The sequence below is a fragment of the Furipterus horrens genome, unplaced genomic scaffold (assembly GCF_987537825.1).
Source record: "Furipterus horrens unplaced genomic scaffold, mFurHor1.1.pri manual_scaffold_7, whole genome shotgun sequence".
Classification (NCBI taxonomy): domain Eukaryota; kingdom Metazoa; phylum Chordata; class Mammalia; order Chiroptera; family Furipteridae; genus Furipterus; species Furipterus horrens.
Window position 1 is genome coordinate 106716347 of NW_028327177.1, and position 19810 is coordinate 106736156.

Here is a 19810-nt window from a genome sequence, read left to right on the forward strand (position 1 = left end):
GCCAGGGAGTCCTGGCTTCACGTCCTGCCACTGCCTCTTCTTGATTCTATAACCTTGAGCCATTTATTCTACCTCTTTGATTCCCACTCCCTAGTGGGGCAGAGGCAGATAGTAAAGATCACTAAGTTAAAAAAAATTAGGTGTGTTAGATGGCATTGAATGCTATGAGGAAAAATTAAGCAGGGAAGGGAAGTGATGGGAGGTATTGGAGGGGTCAGGATACAGTTGTTAAGTTCAAACAGGCTGATGAGGGAAGACCTCCCTGAGAAGGTGACATTTCCTGAAGGAGGTGAGGGAGGCAACTGTGTGGATGTCTGAGAGAGAACATTCTGGGCAGAGGGAATAACCAGTGCCAAGGCCCTGGGGTGGGCATGCGTCTGAGAGGTGGAACAGCTAGGAGAACTGTGTGTTGGGATGGAGCTGGCAAAGGGGAGACTATGAGGAAGGAGGTGAGGTCAGGGAGGCTGAGGGACTGTGATGAGAATTTTTACACTCAACGGGGTGAACTGAGTCTTTACTGTTCCAGGCAACCACTGTTGGGAAATAAAATGGTTCTGTGGTGACTCAGTTTTGAGGTCATGCTCCCTGATATTGCTGGTTTCAGAGTGAGGCAGGAGAGCACAGACTCGGAAGGCAGAGGGCCAAGGCCCGCCTTGAGCCTGCACCTCATCCCAGATGATGTCGGGGCCACCGTGCCCCATGGAGGGGATGTCTGCACGTGTGTGGTTCCCACCCAGGGCCCGGGGCTCCACACACCGTGTGGAAGGGGGTTACAGGGCTGGTGAGCTCTCCCGGTCATGCCCGTGGTTCCCGGTAGCCCTGAGGTGCCCTGCCTGTGGGTGTCTGAGCCCTGACGGGGGACGGTTAGCGGGGGGGTGGGGAAGGGGGCCTCCCAGAGGCCAGCACTGCCTTTTGGGGTGCCCTGCACTTGGGGTCCCTTACGCTACTGTGAATGAGATAGAGCAAAGCTGAGGGTTAAGGATGTGGTCTGATGTGGGGGCCAGAAAGGCCTGAATTCCAGTCCTTCCTCAGCAGCTCACCAGCTGAGTGGCCTCTCTGGGCTTCAGTCTCCTCGTCTGTAAAAGGGGATCATCGGATAATTCTTGGTGGTGTTAACTGAGTTCAGGGCCTATGAAGTGCTCAGAGCAGGCCTGGCGCAGGGAGGGGCCCCACACCCACGGCTCCTCTTCCATGTTCCTTTTCTTTCGCAATTCTTGGCACTGAATGAATCAGGAGTCTACTTTTTAAATCTATTGATATTTTTTCCTCTTGTTTCCCTTCAAAGCAGGCATTGAACAGAATGAGGGGTCACCCTGTGGCAGCGCTGATCTTTCCATGTTCCCTCCCCCGCGAGAGGCAGGCTTCTAGGGAGGCTTGTCAGCTGTGTGGGTGGGGCTGCCATTGCGAGCAGAACCAGCTAAGATATATAATGTCCAGCTGGGATGGCCAGAGGGACGTTATTCGTGGGGAGTTCCCAAAGGTGCTGGGGCCACTGGCATTATCCCTGAGTCAGCCAGGGTCTGTCATAGGGTGGGAAGGGGAGGTAGGAAGGGGCCCTCTGGCTCTGCCACTTAGAAGCTGTGTGACCCTGGGCGTGTAAACCTCTCTGTGCCTCAGTTTCTTCAGCTATAAAATCGGGATGGTAATGGTACCGACCACATAAGATTATCATGACTATGAAGTGATAATAATTTTAAAGTTCTTAGGACATGGCCTAAGTTCAAATCTTGGCCCTACTCCTTACAGTGGGAAGTCACTGAACCTCTCTGTGCCTCAATTTCCCCATCTTTCAAATGGGAATAACAATCATATCACCTCAGAAAGTGCTGAGGATTAAATGGAATTACGCTTATGAAGCACATAGCACAATATCCAGCATTTAACCAGTAAGAGTTGTTACTGTTACCGGAAAGGGACCCCAGCCCTTAGCAGGTCTGCCTCAGGGTGGCTGGTAATGTGTGGGTTCTTGACTTTGAGCAGGAAAGATTTCACAACACCAGTCCAGGTGATTTTGAGTACATTTATTTAAAGCCGGGACAGTGAAACAAGGGAGGGCTTAGGATAGAAGAAGCAACAGGAGAGCCTAGGTGGGGCTGCTTTGGTTCACTGAGAAGTCAGAGAAAAGGGGGCCTTGGAGACAGGTTCAGGCTGTTAGCCCCAGATGGACAAGCTAATGCTGCGCATTGCTTCCCTGCTTGCACGTCTTGTGGAGACCCTTAGAGCTCAGAAGATGCAGCTGTGGGGGAGGACGAGGGGAAGCAAAGGGGCTGGGATGCTCCTGGAGAGACAGCATGGCTGGGTCCTTCAGCTTGGGGGTTTTAAAGGCTGGGGCTTTAGGGGAGGTCTTAGGGGGAACCTCAAGAGAATATTCATCAGCTTTCCAGTTGTGTCCTTTCAGGGTTGTGGTCTCCACTGATTGGTTGGTTCAGGGCAGGGGTCATTAGTCATCGAAGCTGGTCCTGATGCCAACTGTGGCATCACCTGCCTGGTTTTACTGCTTTTCTAGGTCTGGAGCTGAAATACATCTGAGGCCTAGATGTTATCTTCTGTGTCTGGCTGTACATTGCTCAGCCAGTTTGTGCAGCTCTCTGTCTCAGTTTCCCCATTCCACCTGCCAAGAAATTTTCCACCTCCTTACTATCCTGCCTCATTACCATTATTAATCTAGGAAAACCTTTCTAACGTGGGGAGTGAAGGGGCCAAGGAGATAACCTCTGTCACATTTCATGGTTTCTGGGTACCACATAATCTCCTTGATTCCTCTCACCAACCCCAGAGGTGGGCAGCTGTGCAGAGAAGCCCAGGGGTCAGAGAGAAGTAACTTGACCCAGATCACTTAGCCAGTCAGCAGTAGATTTCGAATCAGAATCTGAAGGTGGCCTAAGTCCAAAGTCCATCCTTCCACTTACCTCGCAGTGGCCGAGCACCGGGAGTGCTGCAGCAGGTTCCCTCGGAGAGCTGGCAATGGGCTACCATGGACAATGTGATGGTTGGACCCAGGGTCAAGCCATCAGTACATGGGGGAGGGGCTGGCCCTACAGGTGGCTCTTTGTCATTTCTTGTTTGCCCCAAGTTGAGTCTCTGGGCATTTATTTTCTCAGCCTCCCCACACCCCCCATAAACGCCCACAGAATCAGGCATCAATCAAGGCTGAGTCTACAGCCCCTCCCAGCGCCCTCCTCCTCCTTAGGCGGGGTCGGGGCAAAGGCATCCTGGCTCAGGGCTGACTTCCTTTTGCCTTTGTTAAAGCTCAGTAGCTCCCTGGGGCTCCAGAGAGACAGAGATAATGAAGGCAAATTAGCAAAGCTTTCAAGAGAAATAAAATGAAAAAGAAACCCACCCACCGACTCTGGGCACAGCGTGGGGCTGGGGACCAGGTGTACATGGCCTTGCTGGGTACAGCACCTCTCCCTTCTGCTCCCCCACTCACCCCGCCCACATTCGTGGGGATGACTGACCGGCTTCACTGCGGAAATGAATTTCCCTCTGAAGCAAGTTCTTACTGGATGGATGGACTGAAGGCAAAAGCTCATAATTGCCCATTGCTGGAAGGAGGAGACAGGAAAAAAGAAACGCGTGGATAAAAATATCTCTGTTTTTTATGCATGTTTCCAGCTGAAAATTGGTGGGAAAGATGTTTTTGAAAAGCCTTCATCTCTAAGCATGTAATTACCAGGTCCCAGAACAAAAAAGAGAGTGGGAAAGAGTGAGCTTGTTCTCTGAGGGAGGGGTACTGGGGCCTGAACCCCCGTGGGGATTTCTATAAATAAAATAATTTCTTCAAATTCTCAAGCATGGGCTGGCTAGAACTAGCGATGGGGAGGCGAGGATAAACCCCCCTTTTTACAGGTGGAGAAATAGAGACTGAAGTCATGCAGTCAATGGGTAATCTTGGCCATGCTTTGATTCTTAGTTTATATGCTGCCTCAGCTCCCCTACCCCCACCCAAGGATGCTCATGACAGTAGGATGCTATGTCCTCGCTAAACAGGAATCAGCAAACATTGTAGCATTCCTTATGGGTGCCTTTCTAAATATGGCCGTGTGTCTTCCATAACCAGAAGTCATGTCTGTCAAGGTCAAGGCCACATCCTGAAATGCACGTGCCTTCCCTAGGGAAGAGTCTCTCAAGCCCTCACTTGCTGCCCACTGACCCTTTACACGCAGGTGTATGAATCCTGGTTTGTAGCCCACGGTCAGGCCCATCTGGCTGCTGGAGAAGAGATGGCTTACAGCCTGAGCTCAAAGCCAGCCAAAAATGGTAGAAGGAGGCAGTTGGGGCCACTCCATCTTGACACCAGCAGACCCATGCACCTCATTTGTCCCAAGGGTATCATTGCAACTCAAGCACTTAGTGGTTCACTAGAGCAAGATCTAAATGTTGGGATGGGGAAAAAGAGGGCAGAGGACAAACTTGGAGGTTTCCACAGAGACCCCTCAGAAGATGGGTCCTGGCCTTCAGCAGCCAGCATCCTGCATTCTTTGCTTCAAAATCCTGCATTTGGAGATCCCATTGACCCTCAGTCTAAGTCTCTCAATCTTTGTTTTCAATATCAGGGCTCAAAACTCCACCTTTAAACCACTGTGGTTCCACTCTATTCTCTGGGATCCTACTGCTCTGAACTTGGCAGACTTGATCCTAAGCTTCCTCTTCCTTTCCTTAAGAAATAATCTCCCCCTCCTCTACCCCCAGATTCATAAACCTGGAGCTAGCAAACTTATCTTTGATCTTCCCAGGACAGCCCAGGACAGAAGGATTGTTGTCCAGTGGCAGAATCTCATTTGCACAGGATAAGACAGATTTTTTAAAAAATTATTTATAAAATATTTTATTGATTTATTTTTAGAGAGAGGGGAAGGGAGAGAGAAAGAGAGGGAGAGGAACATCGACCAGGGACCCAACCAGGGACCAAACCCACAACCCAGGTATGTGCCTTCATCAGGAATCGAACCAGCGACCTTTTGCTTTGCAGGATGATGCCCAATCAATTGAGCCACACCAGTCAGGGCAAGATAGATTTTAATTCCAGGATTGCCCTCATGAAATACCAGAGAAGTTCACTGTCACCTAGTTGATATAACCCAGTCTTACTAATTTTATTAGCTCAGAAACATCTTGTTACATCTAAATGAAGTGCGAGTTAGGGAACTGTAATGGGAGGCATTATACTTAATGGAATGTTGCCTAAATCGTTGCTGGTTGATGTGAACAGGGGGCCTGGGGGCATAGGGGGGAACAGAGCTGCTGGGGCCCCAACTCCAGGGGCCCTAGAAATGATTCTGGGTTCAACTGCTATTTGATTCATTGTTTACCACCCTCAGGCAAGCAGAGTGAGTCTGGCCCTGGTCTGTCTGAGGGGAGGGAGGGAGGAGCAAGAATGTTTCTCAGTAGTTAGAGCTGCAGGTGGTGAAGGTACTTAGGCTGTTAGACCCAGATTGAGCTGCAACCTTGACCCTAGCCTGAGCTGCAAGCCTGACTCTAGAGCAGTAATTCTCAGTGGGGGGCAATATTGCTCCCCCAGTGGACACTGGCAACCTTTGGAGCCATTTTGGGTTGTCACTACTGGGGTGGGGTGCTACTGGCATCTAGTGGTCAGAGGACAGGAATACTGCTAAACAGCCTACAATGCAGAAGAGAGCCCCCCACCACATGAGAAAGGTCAGCAAAAATGTCAATAGTGTGGAGGCGAGAAACCTGCTATAGACTGGACCCTGGTTCTCATGGAGCCCTGACCCTGGCCCAGGCTGAGTCCTGATCTTGACCCAGACTGACTCCACTGCTGACTGAATTCTCATCTGATCTTTCCCTTCAGGAAAGGACCTGGCTGGGATGGGGTAAGTGGCCTCTGTCCCTGACAAGTCTGATTCCTCTCCAGCCCTTCTTTCTCATGCCTCCTCTCAGGAGTGAGGAGAGGCGATGGGGCCTGTGGGTTAGGTCTTGCTATGGCCAGGAGGCTGCTGAGGGGAGAAGAGTGATATTCCCACAGCTGGTGAATGGCTGAGCCAGAATATGAACTCAGGCCAGGCTGAGCCCTGAGCCCACAGGTGGCAGGTGGGTTATTCTCCAAGGGCCTGTGAGTTGGCTGAGGGGTTTGTGCAGGCTCAGGTGAGGCCTGAGGGAGCAGCAGAAGCCCACGGTGCAGATCTGGTACCTGGGAGGGGTGGCCTCCTGAGGCAGCACGGGAAGCCCACCAGCTTGATGGTTTGTTAGTTGTCCTTGCCCATCTAGTTCAGTGCTGAGAAAGGACTTGGAGAAGGAACATGAAAAAATAAGCTGGTCAAGGAAGCATAGAGCATGGGGTGGAGTTGGTGAAAGGGCCTGGGTCTGGCCCTGGCTCTGCAGAGGCCCCCTTGGCCAGTGATTCTGCTGTGTTGCTCTGAACCTCATTTTCCTTATCTGTCAGATGGGCATGATGGGAACACCTGCCTCCTCCCAGGGTCACTGAGAAGTGGAGGAGGAAAAGGAGGTAGCGTGGGTGGTGTGCACAGGGCGCGGCTGGTACACAATATATGAGTAGCCTTCCCTTCTCCTATCAGGACATAGAGGAGAATCCAGAGCGTGCACAGTGCATAAAACAAGGGGATGCTGCAGGGAAGCAGGAAGCCTGAAAACTAGCTTCAAATGAACTCACAGGAAATGAAGAGAGTGAGCTGGAAAGGAGATCAGGATGGTCTGTATAACCTCTTCTATCACCTCGGTACTGGAGGTGTGGCCAGGGCAATAAGGAGAGTAAAACAAAAAGTATGAAGGTCAGAAAGTAACAAATCGTCGGCAGCCGTCCGTCTCGAGAGACGATGGTGTAGCTTCTTAAGAGTCTATCTGCACCGCCGAGAATGGCTGTGCAGTCCGACTCGGGAGTGACACGGTATCTGTCTCCTCCCGTGTTGAATCGACATCTTGCGATGACGCTGGGGTGTCCTCTCCAGTGAAGCTGAAGCTACAGAGCCTGGGCAGGGTGATATGGAGGGTCTGCTGTTGCCCAGGCAGCAGACCCCCCCTCTCTTCGCAGCTGAAGGGTCCAAGGGAAAGACAGAGTCAATACAGCTTGGTTTCAGGTGCGCCGCAGGAGTTGCCGGTGTTGACTACAACGTCAAACCGCCTTAGGGACTCTGGCTCCGGATTTTCTGTCGGGGTTTACTCCCTTAGCCTTTCCCCTGAAGAGGTATGCCGCAAGGCAGCGGAGGTTTTTTGGAGTCAGAGTTTTCCTTCTCTGATGTGCCCTGACTGGAAGATCGAACCAGCGACACTTAGCTCGCAGGCCGACGCTCAATCCACTGAGCCAAACCAGCCAGGGCTAGAAAGTAACAAATAAAGCTGTCATTATTCACAGATGACAGGAAATCCAAACAAAACCACAGATAAACTATTACCTTTAATGCGTGGATTTTAAAGGTCAGAATATAAAATCAACTACTATTATATACTAGCAACAACTAATTAGAAAATAAAATTTGAAAAACAATTCCATTTATGATAGCATTAAAACACTGCAAATATCTAGGAATACATTTAATAAAAAAGATATAAGACTTTTACTTGTGAAAATACTCAATATTCTTGGGAGAAATTAAAACAAAAATAAATGAAGGATATAATGTTTATCAACTAGAAGATTCAATATTTAAAGTTGTTCATTTTCTACAAATTTATCTGCACATTCAATGCATTTCCAATCAAAAAATGAAAAACTGAAAACCAACAGGATGAGTATTAACTGCTGCTGATGCGTCCCTATTGGGGTGGCAGCATGAATGGGGGTATTTTCTGGTCTGATAACCAAGGGCCTGGGTTTTAATAGCTTAGGGGAACAGGACAGGATGCCTTGAACCTTCCCTAGTTGGAACTGATAACCCAACATAAAGCTAGGACTTTGAAAAAGATATACCCTCAGTGAAAGGGGGGACTTGGAAAATATCACTCATCTACCAGGGAGGTAAAACAAAAGTTTCTACGTCTTGGCTGAGCTCCAAGTGGACTCCTTTGAGAATTTGATCTGAGGTTTGCCCCTTGTTTTCGTTAAAGTTTATGATTTACACTACCTCCATGGCTCTAGAATCTTAGAGCCAACAACTTAACGTGAACATTGGTGTCGGAGTAATGACGCTTTGGCAAGCACCCCGGGGAAGGAATTACAAATTCTCTCAGGCTCTGAAGGGACCTTCCCTTAACCAGGCTGAATAAAATTCCCACCGATAAAGCTTCACTAAAGATAAGCTCATAATCCAACAATTACCAAATACACGAGGAAACAATCTACCATCAGGGCATGCCATCAGACAGCAGAAATACCTCTCAAGAGTTTGAGGTAATAGAAAAATAGAATAACAGGTGAATGTTGAAAAAATGTTAAACTGTTAGAGGTACATAAGGAACAGTAATAGACGAGGGAAGAACAACATAAGAAAATAAGAGGAAAACAAGGAGATAAGCAAAAGAACCAAACAGAGCTTTCAAAACCAAAAATGTACTTGTAAAAATTAAAAATTCCTTGGAATTGGGCCCTGACCAATGTGGCTCAGTTGGTAGAGTGTCATCTTGCAAAGGGAAAAGTCACAGCTTCAATTCCAGTCAGGGCACATGTCTGGTTGTGGGTTCTGTTCCCAGTCAAGGTGTATATGAGAGACAACCAATCAATGCTTCTCTCCCTCTCTTTCTCTTAATTAATTATTAATTATTAATTAATTAATAATTAAGAAATTATTTTAATTTGGTAAGGTGGGATAATGTTATTTTGCTATGTTCCTATTTTAAAAATTTTTTTATTTTTTAATGCATACTGGAATATTTAAAGGTATAATTTCATTGTGTCTAGGGTCTGTTTTAAAATATTTCAGCATAAATAAAAACACATGGAGTAAAATGACAAATTTTTAATAATTATTAAAGCTAGATGTTGGATAAATATGATTCATTACATCAGTGGTTCTCAAACTTCAGTGTGACACTGACTCACTTGGCTTTTCAAAACATAAATGATTACATCTGACAAAACACTTGTATCCAGAATACATAAAAATTCAATAACAAGAAAATAAACAACCCAATTTAAACATGGGCAAAAGCTTTGCACAGACACTTCACCAAAAAGGCAAATAAGGGAACGCGTTCATCATTAGGCAAATGTGAATTAAAACTATAATTAAGATATCTCTACACATCTATTAGAATGACTAAAATTAAAAAATAAAATCCTAACTGACATTGCCAAGTGCTGGTGAGAATGTGAAGCAACTGGAACCCTCTCACATTGTTAGCGGGCAGCAAAATAGTGTAATTCTTACAAAATTAACCTCATCCTTACCATATGACCCAGAATCCCATGCATGGGTACTTACCTGAGCGGAGTGGAAACTTATACTCAAACAAAAACCTGTATGCAAACATTTCTTACAGCTTTGTTTAAAATCACCCCAAACTGGAAACTGTAGAAATGTCTCTCAACAGGTGAATGGCTAAACAAACTGGTGCATCCATGCAATGGAACTCTACTCAGCAATGAAAAGACGCAAACTACTGATACATTCAACATCATGGATAGATCTTGAAAGATTGTGCTATATGAAAGAAACTAGACTCAGAAGCTTACATATCATATGATTGCATTTATATGACATTCTAAGGAAGGCAAAATTATATAGACAGAAAACAGATCAGGGCTTTTGGCACTGAGGTTGGGGAGGGACTAGCTACAAGCAAGAGCAAGGGAGAATTTGGAGGGGGGGGCAATGGAAATGTTCTAAAACTTGATTGTAGGACACATGTCCCAAAACCCATAGAAATACACACCAGAAAATTAATTTAAATGTATATGAGGTCTGTCTGGAAAAGCCCAGCCACTGTTAATATAACAAGAATGGTTTGTAGGACAACGATGTAACCTGGCAGCCAAGGAGAGTGGACTGGAATGCGCATGTGTGAACAATGATGACTTCACTGTACTAGTCAGTAGGGGCAGTAGACACTGCTGAGTGAGCATGTGTATTATGTGGCCATCGCATTCAAAATGGCTGAGCAAGTAGAGAAACGAATCTGCATCAAATTTCACATTAAACTTGAACGTTCTTCCATGGAATGTATTTGGATGATTCAGAAGGCCACGGCTATGGGCAACCTGTGATTGGTAGCTTCATCATGACAGTGCACCCACTCACGCATGACATCTCATGAAGAGTTTTTTGGTGCAACATCAAATCACCCAGGTGACTAAGCCCCACTACAGCCCTGATTTGGGGCCCTGTGACTTCTGGCTTTTCCCAAAATGAAAATCACCTTTGAAAGGGAAGAGATTTCAGACTGTTGATGAGATCCAGGAAAGTACGACAGGGAAGCTGATGGAGATTGGGAGAACTGTGTGAGGTCTCAAGGTGCCTACTTTGGAGGGGTCTGAGGCATCATTGTCCTATGTACAGTGTTTCTTGTATCTTTTTCAATATATGTTTCTATTTTTCAAATTACATGGCTGGATACCTTCTGGACAGACCTTGTGTACATTTTAAAAAGTGGATAAAAATGTTAGATTAATATACTAAAAAACACACACAGATTGCTAGACTTCACCCCCAAAGTTTCCAATTTACTAGGTTCTGGGGCCCAAGAATTTACATTTCTGACAACTTCTCAGGGGACACTAGGGGCTACTGGTCTGAGGACCACACTTTGAGAACCTCTGCCTTATATATTCTAGTACTTTACTTATGTTTGAAATGTATGAAAAATTTCATAGTAAGTTAAAAAAAACCAGCAACAAATCATAGATTTCCTTGAAGATTAGGCACATCCCAGAAAAAAAGACAGGAAATATGATAGGTGGGCGAAGGGTCATGGGGATAAAGTGGAAAGTCCCAAAATACATCTATTAAGCATTTCGAAAGATAGAGATGAAGAAAACAATTGATGAAATAATGGGAGAGCATTTTCTAGAATTAAAGCTAAAGTAGACAGACTTACCGTGGGCTGCCTAGAATGTCTGAGAATATGGTTCATACACTGTAAAGTGCAGTCCTTGTGAAGAAACACTAATCTGGTTCACTCAAATTGAGTTCACAAATGGTCGGCATTGTCTTACATGTGCTGTGACACCTACCCATGTGTGCAAAAGCTCCCTTTCCCAGCAGGTGTGTGAACGCAGCCCCAGGTGGGAGAGTCAGCAGACCTGGGTTCTAATCCACATTGCATAATTCCCCCGCTGTGTGACCATGGGCATGAGTTGTCCCTCTCTGGGCCTTAGCTTCCTTATGCATACAGTGGAATAATATTACCCATAATAATACCACCCATGAGGCTGAGCAGATGGTTAAACGCAGAAGAGCTATGAAGTTTCCAGTATATGGTGAATGTTCAAAAGAATATTATTAAGTGCAAGAGCAGAGATGTATCCTCCCTTGGGAGGAGAAGCCACAAGGATCCCCCAGGTGACACAGGTGGAGCCGGTGGCAGGAAGGAACCCCTCCTACAGGCCACACCCCTGGAGTGGAAGATTCCCAAGCCAGAGGATTTGCCTGAATGGAAATGAAAATGAAACTTGGGGCCTTTTCTGTCCTTCTTGCCTGCAGATGATGGGCCTTACTCCAAAGGAGGCAAGGATGTGGGAGGAGCCGACGTGGCCCTGGCTTGCCGCAGACAGAGCATTCCAGGTAATGAACCCCTGTCCTTCCTCTTTCTCTGTCCTAGAGGCACAGAGAGTTCTGGGTGGGGGTCAGACGGCATTGGCTGTGCTGCTAACTTGCTCTGTGACCTTAGACCAACCACATAACCTCTCTGATCCTCCTCTGTAAAAAGGAGGTATCTCACCTAGTGTAATGCAGCCAAGTGCCCTGCTTACCAAGTGTTAGCCTCACTTGTCTTGGAGCTGGGGGCCCCAAATTGCTCATGCTGTCTCCTCACCCCCCATATGTCAGCAGAGGAGTTCCGAGGGGTCACCGTGGTGGAGCTGATGAAGAAAGAAGGCAGCACGCTGGGTCTGACCATCTCAGGTGGCACCGACAAAGATGGGAAGCCCAGGGTCTCCAACCTGAGACCCGGGGGGCTTGCAGCCAGGTGAGAAGTGGGGCTGGGTGGGGGCAGCAGGAGGGGGTTAGAGACCAGTGGAAGATGTTCTAGGGCTTTGGGTAAAGCAATCAGGCTGTTGTTTCCAGAAGCACCCAAGAGCTTGGTGTCTGCAAAAGGGAGCCCCCCAGTGGGGGCTGTGACTCTAGGCCCCAACTTCTCTTTCCCTTTACATCAGGGGCTGACTTGGCCACAGTGCTGCATCTTGCCAGGCCTTCCAGGCCTTTGCGCATGCACTTCCCTCTGCCTGGCAGTCCCATTCCCCAGGACATCCTCCTGGCAGACTCCTGTTCATCCCTCCACGTTGCCTCTGGGAAGCCCCCAATCCCAGGCTGGGGCAGCTGCTCGCTCGCACAGCCCTGAGCACTACTTCTGCACACGTGGCACTAAATTTTCCCATTGTTGTGCCTCCATGGCTCCCTTGGATCATGAGTTCCATGAAACCTGGGAGTTAGCCTTTCCATTGCTGCCTCCCTGGGCCTGCATGGGGCCGACACTGAGAAGTGTTCATTTGAACAGAGCAGATGATTAGTGGTGAACAGCCCAGGATGGTGTTAGGGACTAGCAAAGGTGGTGATGATCTGGCCCCTCTGTGGGCTCGGCTGGAGCTGGGTAGAGCTCTGAGGATGCCCCCCGAGAGGAGGAAAAGCAGGCAGACCAGCATCAGGGAAAAGGTCAGGCCTGGGTGTCAGACAGGCGTAGGTTAGAATCCATGCTCTCCTCCTCACTCTGTGTGACCCTGGACATTGTCTGACTTCTCTGAGCCTAAAGTCCCCATCTGTAAATGAGGATCCAGGGGACGTAAGGATTCAATGGAGGGTGGGTGTAAATGCAGGCACCCGTCACCACGCATGTGCTCTGGCCTCTTTGCTCCCAGGAGTGACCTGCTGAACGTGGGTGACTACATTCGGTCAGTGAACGGGATCCACCTGACCAGGCTCCGCCATGATGAGATCATCACCCTGCTCAAGAATGTGGGCGAGCGCGTGGTGCTGGAGGTGGAGTATGAGCTGCCCCCGCCCGGTGGGTGCCCTTGGACGGGGAACTTTCTCCACTGCCTTGGTTGTGGGTGGACACAGCTGCCTCCCCACCAGGACCTGGGTGGTGGGGATCATGCCACATGGGGTAGGTGGGACTTGGAGCCTGGCTGCAAACATCCATACCTCACCTAGGGGCTTTGCCTGCGACTGCAGTAAGCTGTCACCAGGAGGCGGCAGGGCCCTGTTTAGAACCCACTCTCACTTTGCATATTTAGTTTCCAGATTTTTTCCTTTACTAAGGCAAGTTTTGGGAACATTGGCTGAATAAGCTGTTCCCTGCACTACCGCTCTCCCTACCCTACCATCCTGAACTGTGTACAGTGGCCTAGCTCTGAATATTCAAAGTTGGACTAAAGTCTTAAAATTGGGTAACTCTGGAATTCAACCCTGGCCTGAGCCCAGCAGCCATGAATTCAAGCCTGAGTCTGTCATCGTCTCTGTGTGAGCGTGGGCAGGCCCTTTCCTCCCTCCCGGTGATGGATGAAGTGGATATTAGGAAGAGAGTCCCTGTCGGCCTCACTTGTCCTGCCTGTTAAATGGGGAAGAATCTGTCTTCCCTGTAATCTCTGACTGGTCACCCAGCTCTCCTGGAATGAGCTTTGGGGACATGGGCCAGCTTGGTGGTGTGACTGAGAGACTTAAAGGCGTCCCTCATTTTCCTCTAGCCCCTGAGAACAACCCGGGGATCATTTCAAAGACAGTGGACGTCTCCCTCTGCAAAGAGGGCAATAGCTTTGGCTTTGTGCTCAGAGGTCAGTGTAACAGTTACCCTCGACCTGGGGGCGGGAAAGTTGTTCATCTAATTCTGTGCATTTTCTGTTTTGCTTTAATGAATCTATATACAAATATGATATATCATCTATATCTTGCTTCTGACTTTAAAGCACCCAGCACCATTAAGCCCAGTGTAAAATGAAAAATTCGGCCAAGCAATGACGTGTGCGTGGTTAAGGGGAGTGTGAGGGAAAAGTTGTATCAGAAAATGATGGTGAAAGCTGCCGTTGAGATTGGGAACAAAGTTTGGAGCTGTCTAGCCACCAGGGCAAAAAGGGAACTAGGATAAGGGAAGCAAGCCATTACACAAGGGGAGGACTGTGGTCATGTTCCCACTTTTTGCTCCAGCTCTGGCTGGCGGGACATGGGATTTACAGTTAGCATCTCATGTGGGGGTCTGTGAAGAGCGGACAAGGTCCTCAAACAGATTAATTAAGGGAGCCAGCTTAGGGGCTGGGTCAGGGCCTCTGGGCATCAGGGAAGGTGTGGGTAGCTGATTTTCTGCCTTTACTTGAACTCTGTCCAGGAGGTGCCCATGAAGACAGCCACAAGTGTCGCCCACTTGTCCTGACCTATGTGCGACCCGGGGGCCCGGCTGACAGGTGAGCCTGAGCCAGAGGAAACCTTTCAGCCTCGCACTCCAGGGACCAACCTCAGTTCCTTGTGAAGGAGGCAGAGCAGGGGCCATGGTGCCCATTCTCTAGATGAGCGAATTGGGGTTCAGAGAGGGGAGGCCCTTTGCCCATAGTCACTCAGGGAGTTGTTGATGTAGCCACGACTAAACCCCAAATGAGAGCGATCCCAAGCTCTTTCTTCCCCAACATTCTGTTGTCTCAGGGGACCAGGGGAAGAGCGAGCCCTGGTGTCACGCTGCTCTTCCCTTCCCCGGCCTTAGTTTCCCCTCCAGGGAATGGGTCCAACACGTAGCTCCTAAGAGTTGCTGTAAGGGATTTGGGGGTACGGGGATCTATGTCGCTGCGGCCCTCTGTAATTCAGCATCACCCACCCCACCCCCAGTCCTGGCTGCGCTGCCCACCCCGGCGCTGCCCAGAGATGCCAAGAGGAGAAAATATGGGCAGGAACATGTCTAGTTCCCAGCCCCTGACGTCCCCAGTGGGAGATTCCTGGCCATTTAAAGAGAAGCCCTGTCAGAAATCTAAATCTGTCCTGGGACAGGGCCCTGTGACAGGCTATTCATAGAACCTCCCAAAATAGCTTTGGCCACCTGCTGGGGCAGGCATTCCAGGGTGGGGATTTGACCCAAACTGAAGTGAACCCCAGCTTGGGCCCCACCCTGGGGCCCTTGATGAATTGGATCCCAGGCACATTTGTCACCAGGACAGATCACTGCTGAGAAACCAGGGTGGGGACAGTGTGATGAGCAGTGAGAAGCATCCAGACACCCCAGCACCGATGCCATGTTGCCCTGGCAGGGCTGCCGTCCTCTCTGGACCCTTGGCTCTCTTCCACATCCGGGACAGGAGGGAGGTGGTGCCCTCCAGGGCCATCCCCAGTGCTGCTATTCTTGGGGGCAGCTAGGACTGAACCCCTTAAGCACCGAGTGGGGTGGGTGACGTTGGAGCTGACTCCCACCTTCACTTGCCCGCTTCACATATTCAATGGCACGTGCGTAGTTGCTCATTCCTTCACTCACTCACGCGTCCCTTCCCTCACCCGTCCATGCCTTTCTCCTTCACCCGCTCCCGCGCCTCCTCTGTCCTCCGTGTCCCCCTCTCCCAACGCCTCTCGGCAGGGCTGTGCCCAGTGCTGGTGCTGGGTCAGGGTGGCTGACCAGATCCTTCCATGCAGGGAGGGCTCTTTGAAGGTGGGTGACAGGCTGCTCAGCGCTAATGGCATCCCACTGCATGGGGCCAGCCATGCAGCTGCCCTGGCCACTCTGCGGCAGTGCAGCCAGGAAGCCCTCTTCCAGGTGGAGTACGATGTGGCCATTCCAGGTGAGCTGGGGGCCTGAGCACTAGGGCTGGGTAGGAAGAGGCCTGAGGGTTGGGGGAAGAGACAGTAGGCACAGATCCTCACCACTGCAAAGGCTGTGTGACCTCGGGCCGGTCACTTAGCCTCTCTGGGCAATAAACAGTATGTACCAGGCATTATCTGATGTATTGAGGGATTCTGCTGAGGGCAGTACACATGAAGTCTGATCTCATGGAGCTGACATGATGGTGGGAGAGACAGACAGTAAACAGAATAAATCAAATATTAAAAAATTAGGGAGAGAGGTGGGAAAGGCTGAGGGGTGTCCTCTAACTTGCAGCCATCACGTGAGAGAAAGGCCATGGTGGCTGGACCAGGCTGGTGCTTGGGGAGGAACATAGTTGGGAATGGATTCAGGAAATGTGGTAGAGTCAAGCTGGCCCGCTTTGCTTACATTTGGACATGGTGTCAGAGCCAAGAGCAGAAAGAACTAGGTTTTGTTTTTGACCCACTGGGCAGATCAATGGGGGTGCCATTTTCTGAGGTGGGGAGGGGTTGCTGTGGACACTACAATTCAGTGCCAGCAGACAGCAGGCTTCCACCGAATGTGAGCAAAGCAGTCTTGTCTAGCAAAGCCTTGCGGCCAGAGCCCCTCAGACCCGAATCCCTGCCCCTCCTCTGCTGCACAGTGTCTCTATGAACTTGGACAAAGAAAGCTTTTACCTCTGCACAGCTCAGTTTTCTAGTCTGTAAAATAGATACAGTGATCTCTCTGACAACAAGTATTAAACTGAGCAGAGTGAGGCTAGGGACGGAAGTGCTTAGTATTTGCATTTTAAACTCTTCTTTCCTTCCATGTTCCAGATACCGTGGCCAATGCGTCAGGGCCCTTGATAGTGGAAATAACCAAGACACCGGGGTCCGCACTGGGGATCTCGCTCACTACCGGCTCCTACCACAACAAGCCAGTCATCACCATCGACCGCATCAAGCCGGCCAGTGTAGTGGACAGGTGAGGCACACGCCGGGCACTGCCACAGCGCAGGGGGGTAGGCAGGGGTAGAGGCCACCCAGAGTTCCATCTGGCCAGCCCAGCCACACCCTCCTTCACCACCTGACCCGGCCAGGAGTGGAGCGCTGCATGCTGGAGACCACATCCTGTCCATCGACGGCACCAGCACGGAACACTGTTCGTTGCTTGAGGCCACCAAGCTCCTGGCCAGTGTGCCAGAAAAAGTGCAGCTGGAGATCCTGCCTGCGCCCCGAAGTCGACGGCCTCTGAAGCCCTCCGAGGCAGGTGGGTCCCCTTGCAGGGTCTCAGGGCATATCACGTTATCCTAGTAGGGGGACACTATCTTAGTTCAGTTGTACAGATAATGACAGTGAGGCACAGAGGGGTTAAGTGACTAGTCCAAGGGACCTAGCAGCGGGCTGCAGAGTCAGCCAGGCCCTGGATGAGTGTGGAGGCACTTGGGTCCTCACCTCTCCTCCCAAGGATACGTCATACTGTCATACCGGGCTGGACCGCTCAAAGCCCTGAGGCAGAAGGAAGGGCCAGAACAGGACACGGGGCAGTCTGGGAGGAAGTGCTCCAGGGCAGCCAGTGTGGATGATCAAGTGGGGAGGCAGGATCTCTGCAGTCACCTGGGATGCAGATGCTTAGGTGGACTATAAGTATGAAGAATTCCCTGCGGGGAAGGCCTGTGAAAGGTTGAAGGGGAAGGATGCAGGTCTGAGCAAGAATCAGCCAACCCAACAGGAGCCCTGAGAGCCCAGCATGGGGCAGAAGCGGCCAGGCCCCGGGACCCCAGGGCTCAGCCCCTGGCCGAGGCTGCCCGGGCTATGGCCCTGAGGTAGGTTCCAGAGGTACTGTGGCCAGATGCCACCTATCAGCTGCACTCCTCAAAGCCGACAGACCAGCTAGCTCTTAGGCTCCGGGGCCAGTCGGCCTGGTTCAAAGCTTTCTCTACCACATCCCACTGTGGGCCTTGGCTGGGCCCACTTTTCCTCTCCTGTCCCTGCTGCCACATGGCTGAGCCCTGAGCACAGTGCCTGACAGGCACTTCATGGGCACTGGACTTCTGGGATGCAGGAGCAGAATCCTGACGGCCTCTCTTGGCTCAGGGGAGCTCAGGATCATCTAGAGGTCCTGTTTTCCTCGCTGCAGCTGTAGATGGGAGTGCAGCCTGGGGTCGGGGGAGGGTACGGTGAGCTCAGATTTGCTCAGCCCCTGACGTCCGCACCTCTCTCCTCTTTCTCTGCTGGTCACAGTGAAGGTGCAGAGAAGTGAGCAACCACATCGCTGGGACCCCTCCTGCGTGCCCTCCTGCCACAGCCCCCGGCCCAGCCACTACAGGGCACCCACCTGGGCCACACCAGCCGGCCAAGATCAGAGCCGATGTAACATGACCACTCCACTGTGGGCTGTGCATGTTTCACAGGGGAGGAAACCTAGACTCAGCAATATCGGGGGGCCTACCCAGCGTCACCTAGCTCATTAGGGATGGGGGGGGGGAGGCTCCTGTCCTGGCAGCTGGGTTTCACCAAATTTGTGAGATCCCTGCAGTCTTTGAGGCCCAGAGGAGGAGAACCTTGCCTGAGATCACACAGCAAGTGGTTAAGGGGAATGGCAGAAAGCATCCCTCAGTCTCCCTGAGGCTGGGTGGCTTCCTGGCACCTACTGTGCAGTGAGGGGGGGGGCTGCTGGGGTTCACAGGCCTGTGCTCTCATCTCCCCAGCCGTATCCTCGACTCCATTTTCCTCGCCGATCATGAACCACACGTTTTCCTGCACCAACCCCAGCACCCTTCCCCGTGGGTCCCAGCCCATGAGCCCCCGGACCACAGCAGGGCGGAGGAGGCAGCGAAGAAGGGAACACAAGAGTTCATGTAAGCCATGCCCCCTTTCCTCCCCCTGGGCTGCCTGTATGCCTGAGAGATTTGCCAAAGGGCAGGGCTATTTGGGGCAGGGCCTCAGGTGTGTGGGGGGGGGGGGGGCAGGAGTCATTAAACAGCATGAGTGGTACAGCATGGATGGTCAGGCAGGTTGTGCGCTGCACGAGGACACATCTGAGTTACTTTTCACATTTTAGTCTTCTATGTTTATGATGGAAAATTCCCAGTAGGTGGTGGCAAAATGTCTTCTTGAGGACAGGACGCCTTTTCAGACTTGCACGAAGGTCTCAGAGTAACTCCGTTTCATTTTTCTTTTCATTCAGTCCTTTCTGATCTACCCAAGTGTGTGGTATAACTGTGTCTTTATCACCTCTCTTGACATTTAAAATTTTTTCCCTAAGACAGAGACACAAGGCCTGAGACTAGCCATCCAGACTGTAATAATTTTTATGGGATATATATATATATATATATATATATATATATATATATATATATATTTCTACTTTCCTTTTGATTAGAGACTTTTGTCTTTATTTATGAAGGTATTTTAATATTGTAAAGAGTGAATAAATGTAATGGCAAATAGTAGTGAATGAAAATGCAGGAGTCAAGTGGAGTAGCAAAAGTTACAGAATGCCCAGAATTTTTAAATCTTTCCTGGGGAGAGTTTTTCCTTTGTTGATGTAGAAAGTATGCCAGCCTCCCACCATGTGAGTTGCAGAGGCTCCAAGGAAGGATGAGGGTCAAACTGGGCCATTTGGAATTGAAGCAGGTGAGGGAAAAGAGGAGTACAAATCACCTGGCACCTGAAAGGAGCTAAAGATGGTTATGAGCTTTCCAGCAGCCAGGGTGAAAGAGAAACAGATTTCAAAGTCAACTGAGAAATAAAACACACCTTTACCAACCAGCTTTGTCAGCCAGCAAAGCTGGGGGGGGTGTGGGTGAAAAGATTCGGGGCTGTATAGGTAGGAGCATGTGGAAGCTGGGGGCTTTTGGGACCCCTCACCTATCTGCTTCCTAGAATAGGTGACTAATAAAATTATCATTGTTATTATTGATGATAACAATTAGTTAAGTGACATTTTTGAACACCTGTGTATGTACCAGGCACCATTGTTATCA

General features: G+C 49.9%; 1 protein-coding gene across 1 annotated transcript in view; it reads left to right on the top strand.

Moving 5' to 3' along the window:
• GRIP2 (glutamate receptor interacting protein 2) overlaps nucleotides 1-19810 on the top strand; it is a 56421-nt gene that overhangs the window by 17661 nt on the left and 18950 nt on the right. The window contains exons 2-11 of the mRNA XM_090284224.1: nucleotides 11553-11633; nucleotides 11901-12036; nucleotides 12923-13068; nucleotides 13751-13837; nucleotides 14386-14461; nucleotides 15669-15814; nucleotides 16656-16803; nucleotides 16919-17088; nucleotides 18063-18191; nucleotides 18530-18679. Of these exons, the coding sequence (XP_090140350.1) occupies nucleotides 11553-11633; nucleotides 11901-12036; nucleotides 12923-13068; nucleotides 13751-13837; nucleotides 14386-14461; nucleotides 15669-15814; nucleotides 16656-16803; nucleotides 16919-17088; nucleotides 18063-18191; nucleotides 18530-18679 (1269 nt within the window). The remainder of the gene's footprint in view (nucleotides 1-11552; nucleotides 11634-11900; nucleotides 12037-12922; nucleotides 13069-13750; nucleotides 13838-14385; nucleotides 14462-15668; nucleotides 15815-16655; nucleotides 16804-16918; nucleotides 17089-18062; nucleotides 18192-18529; nucleotides 18680-19810) is intronic.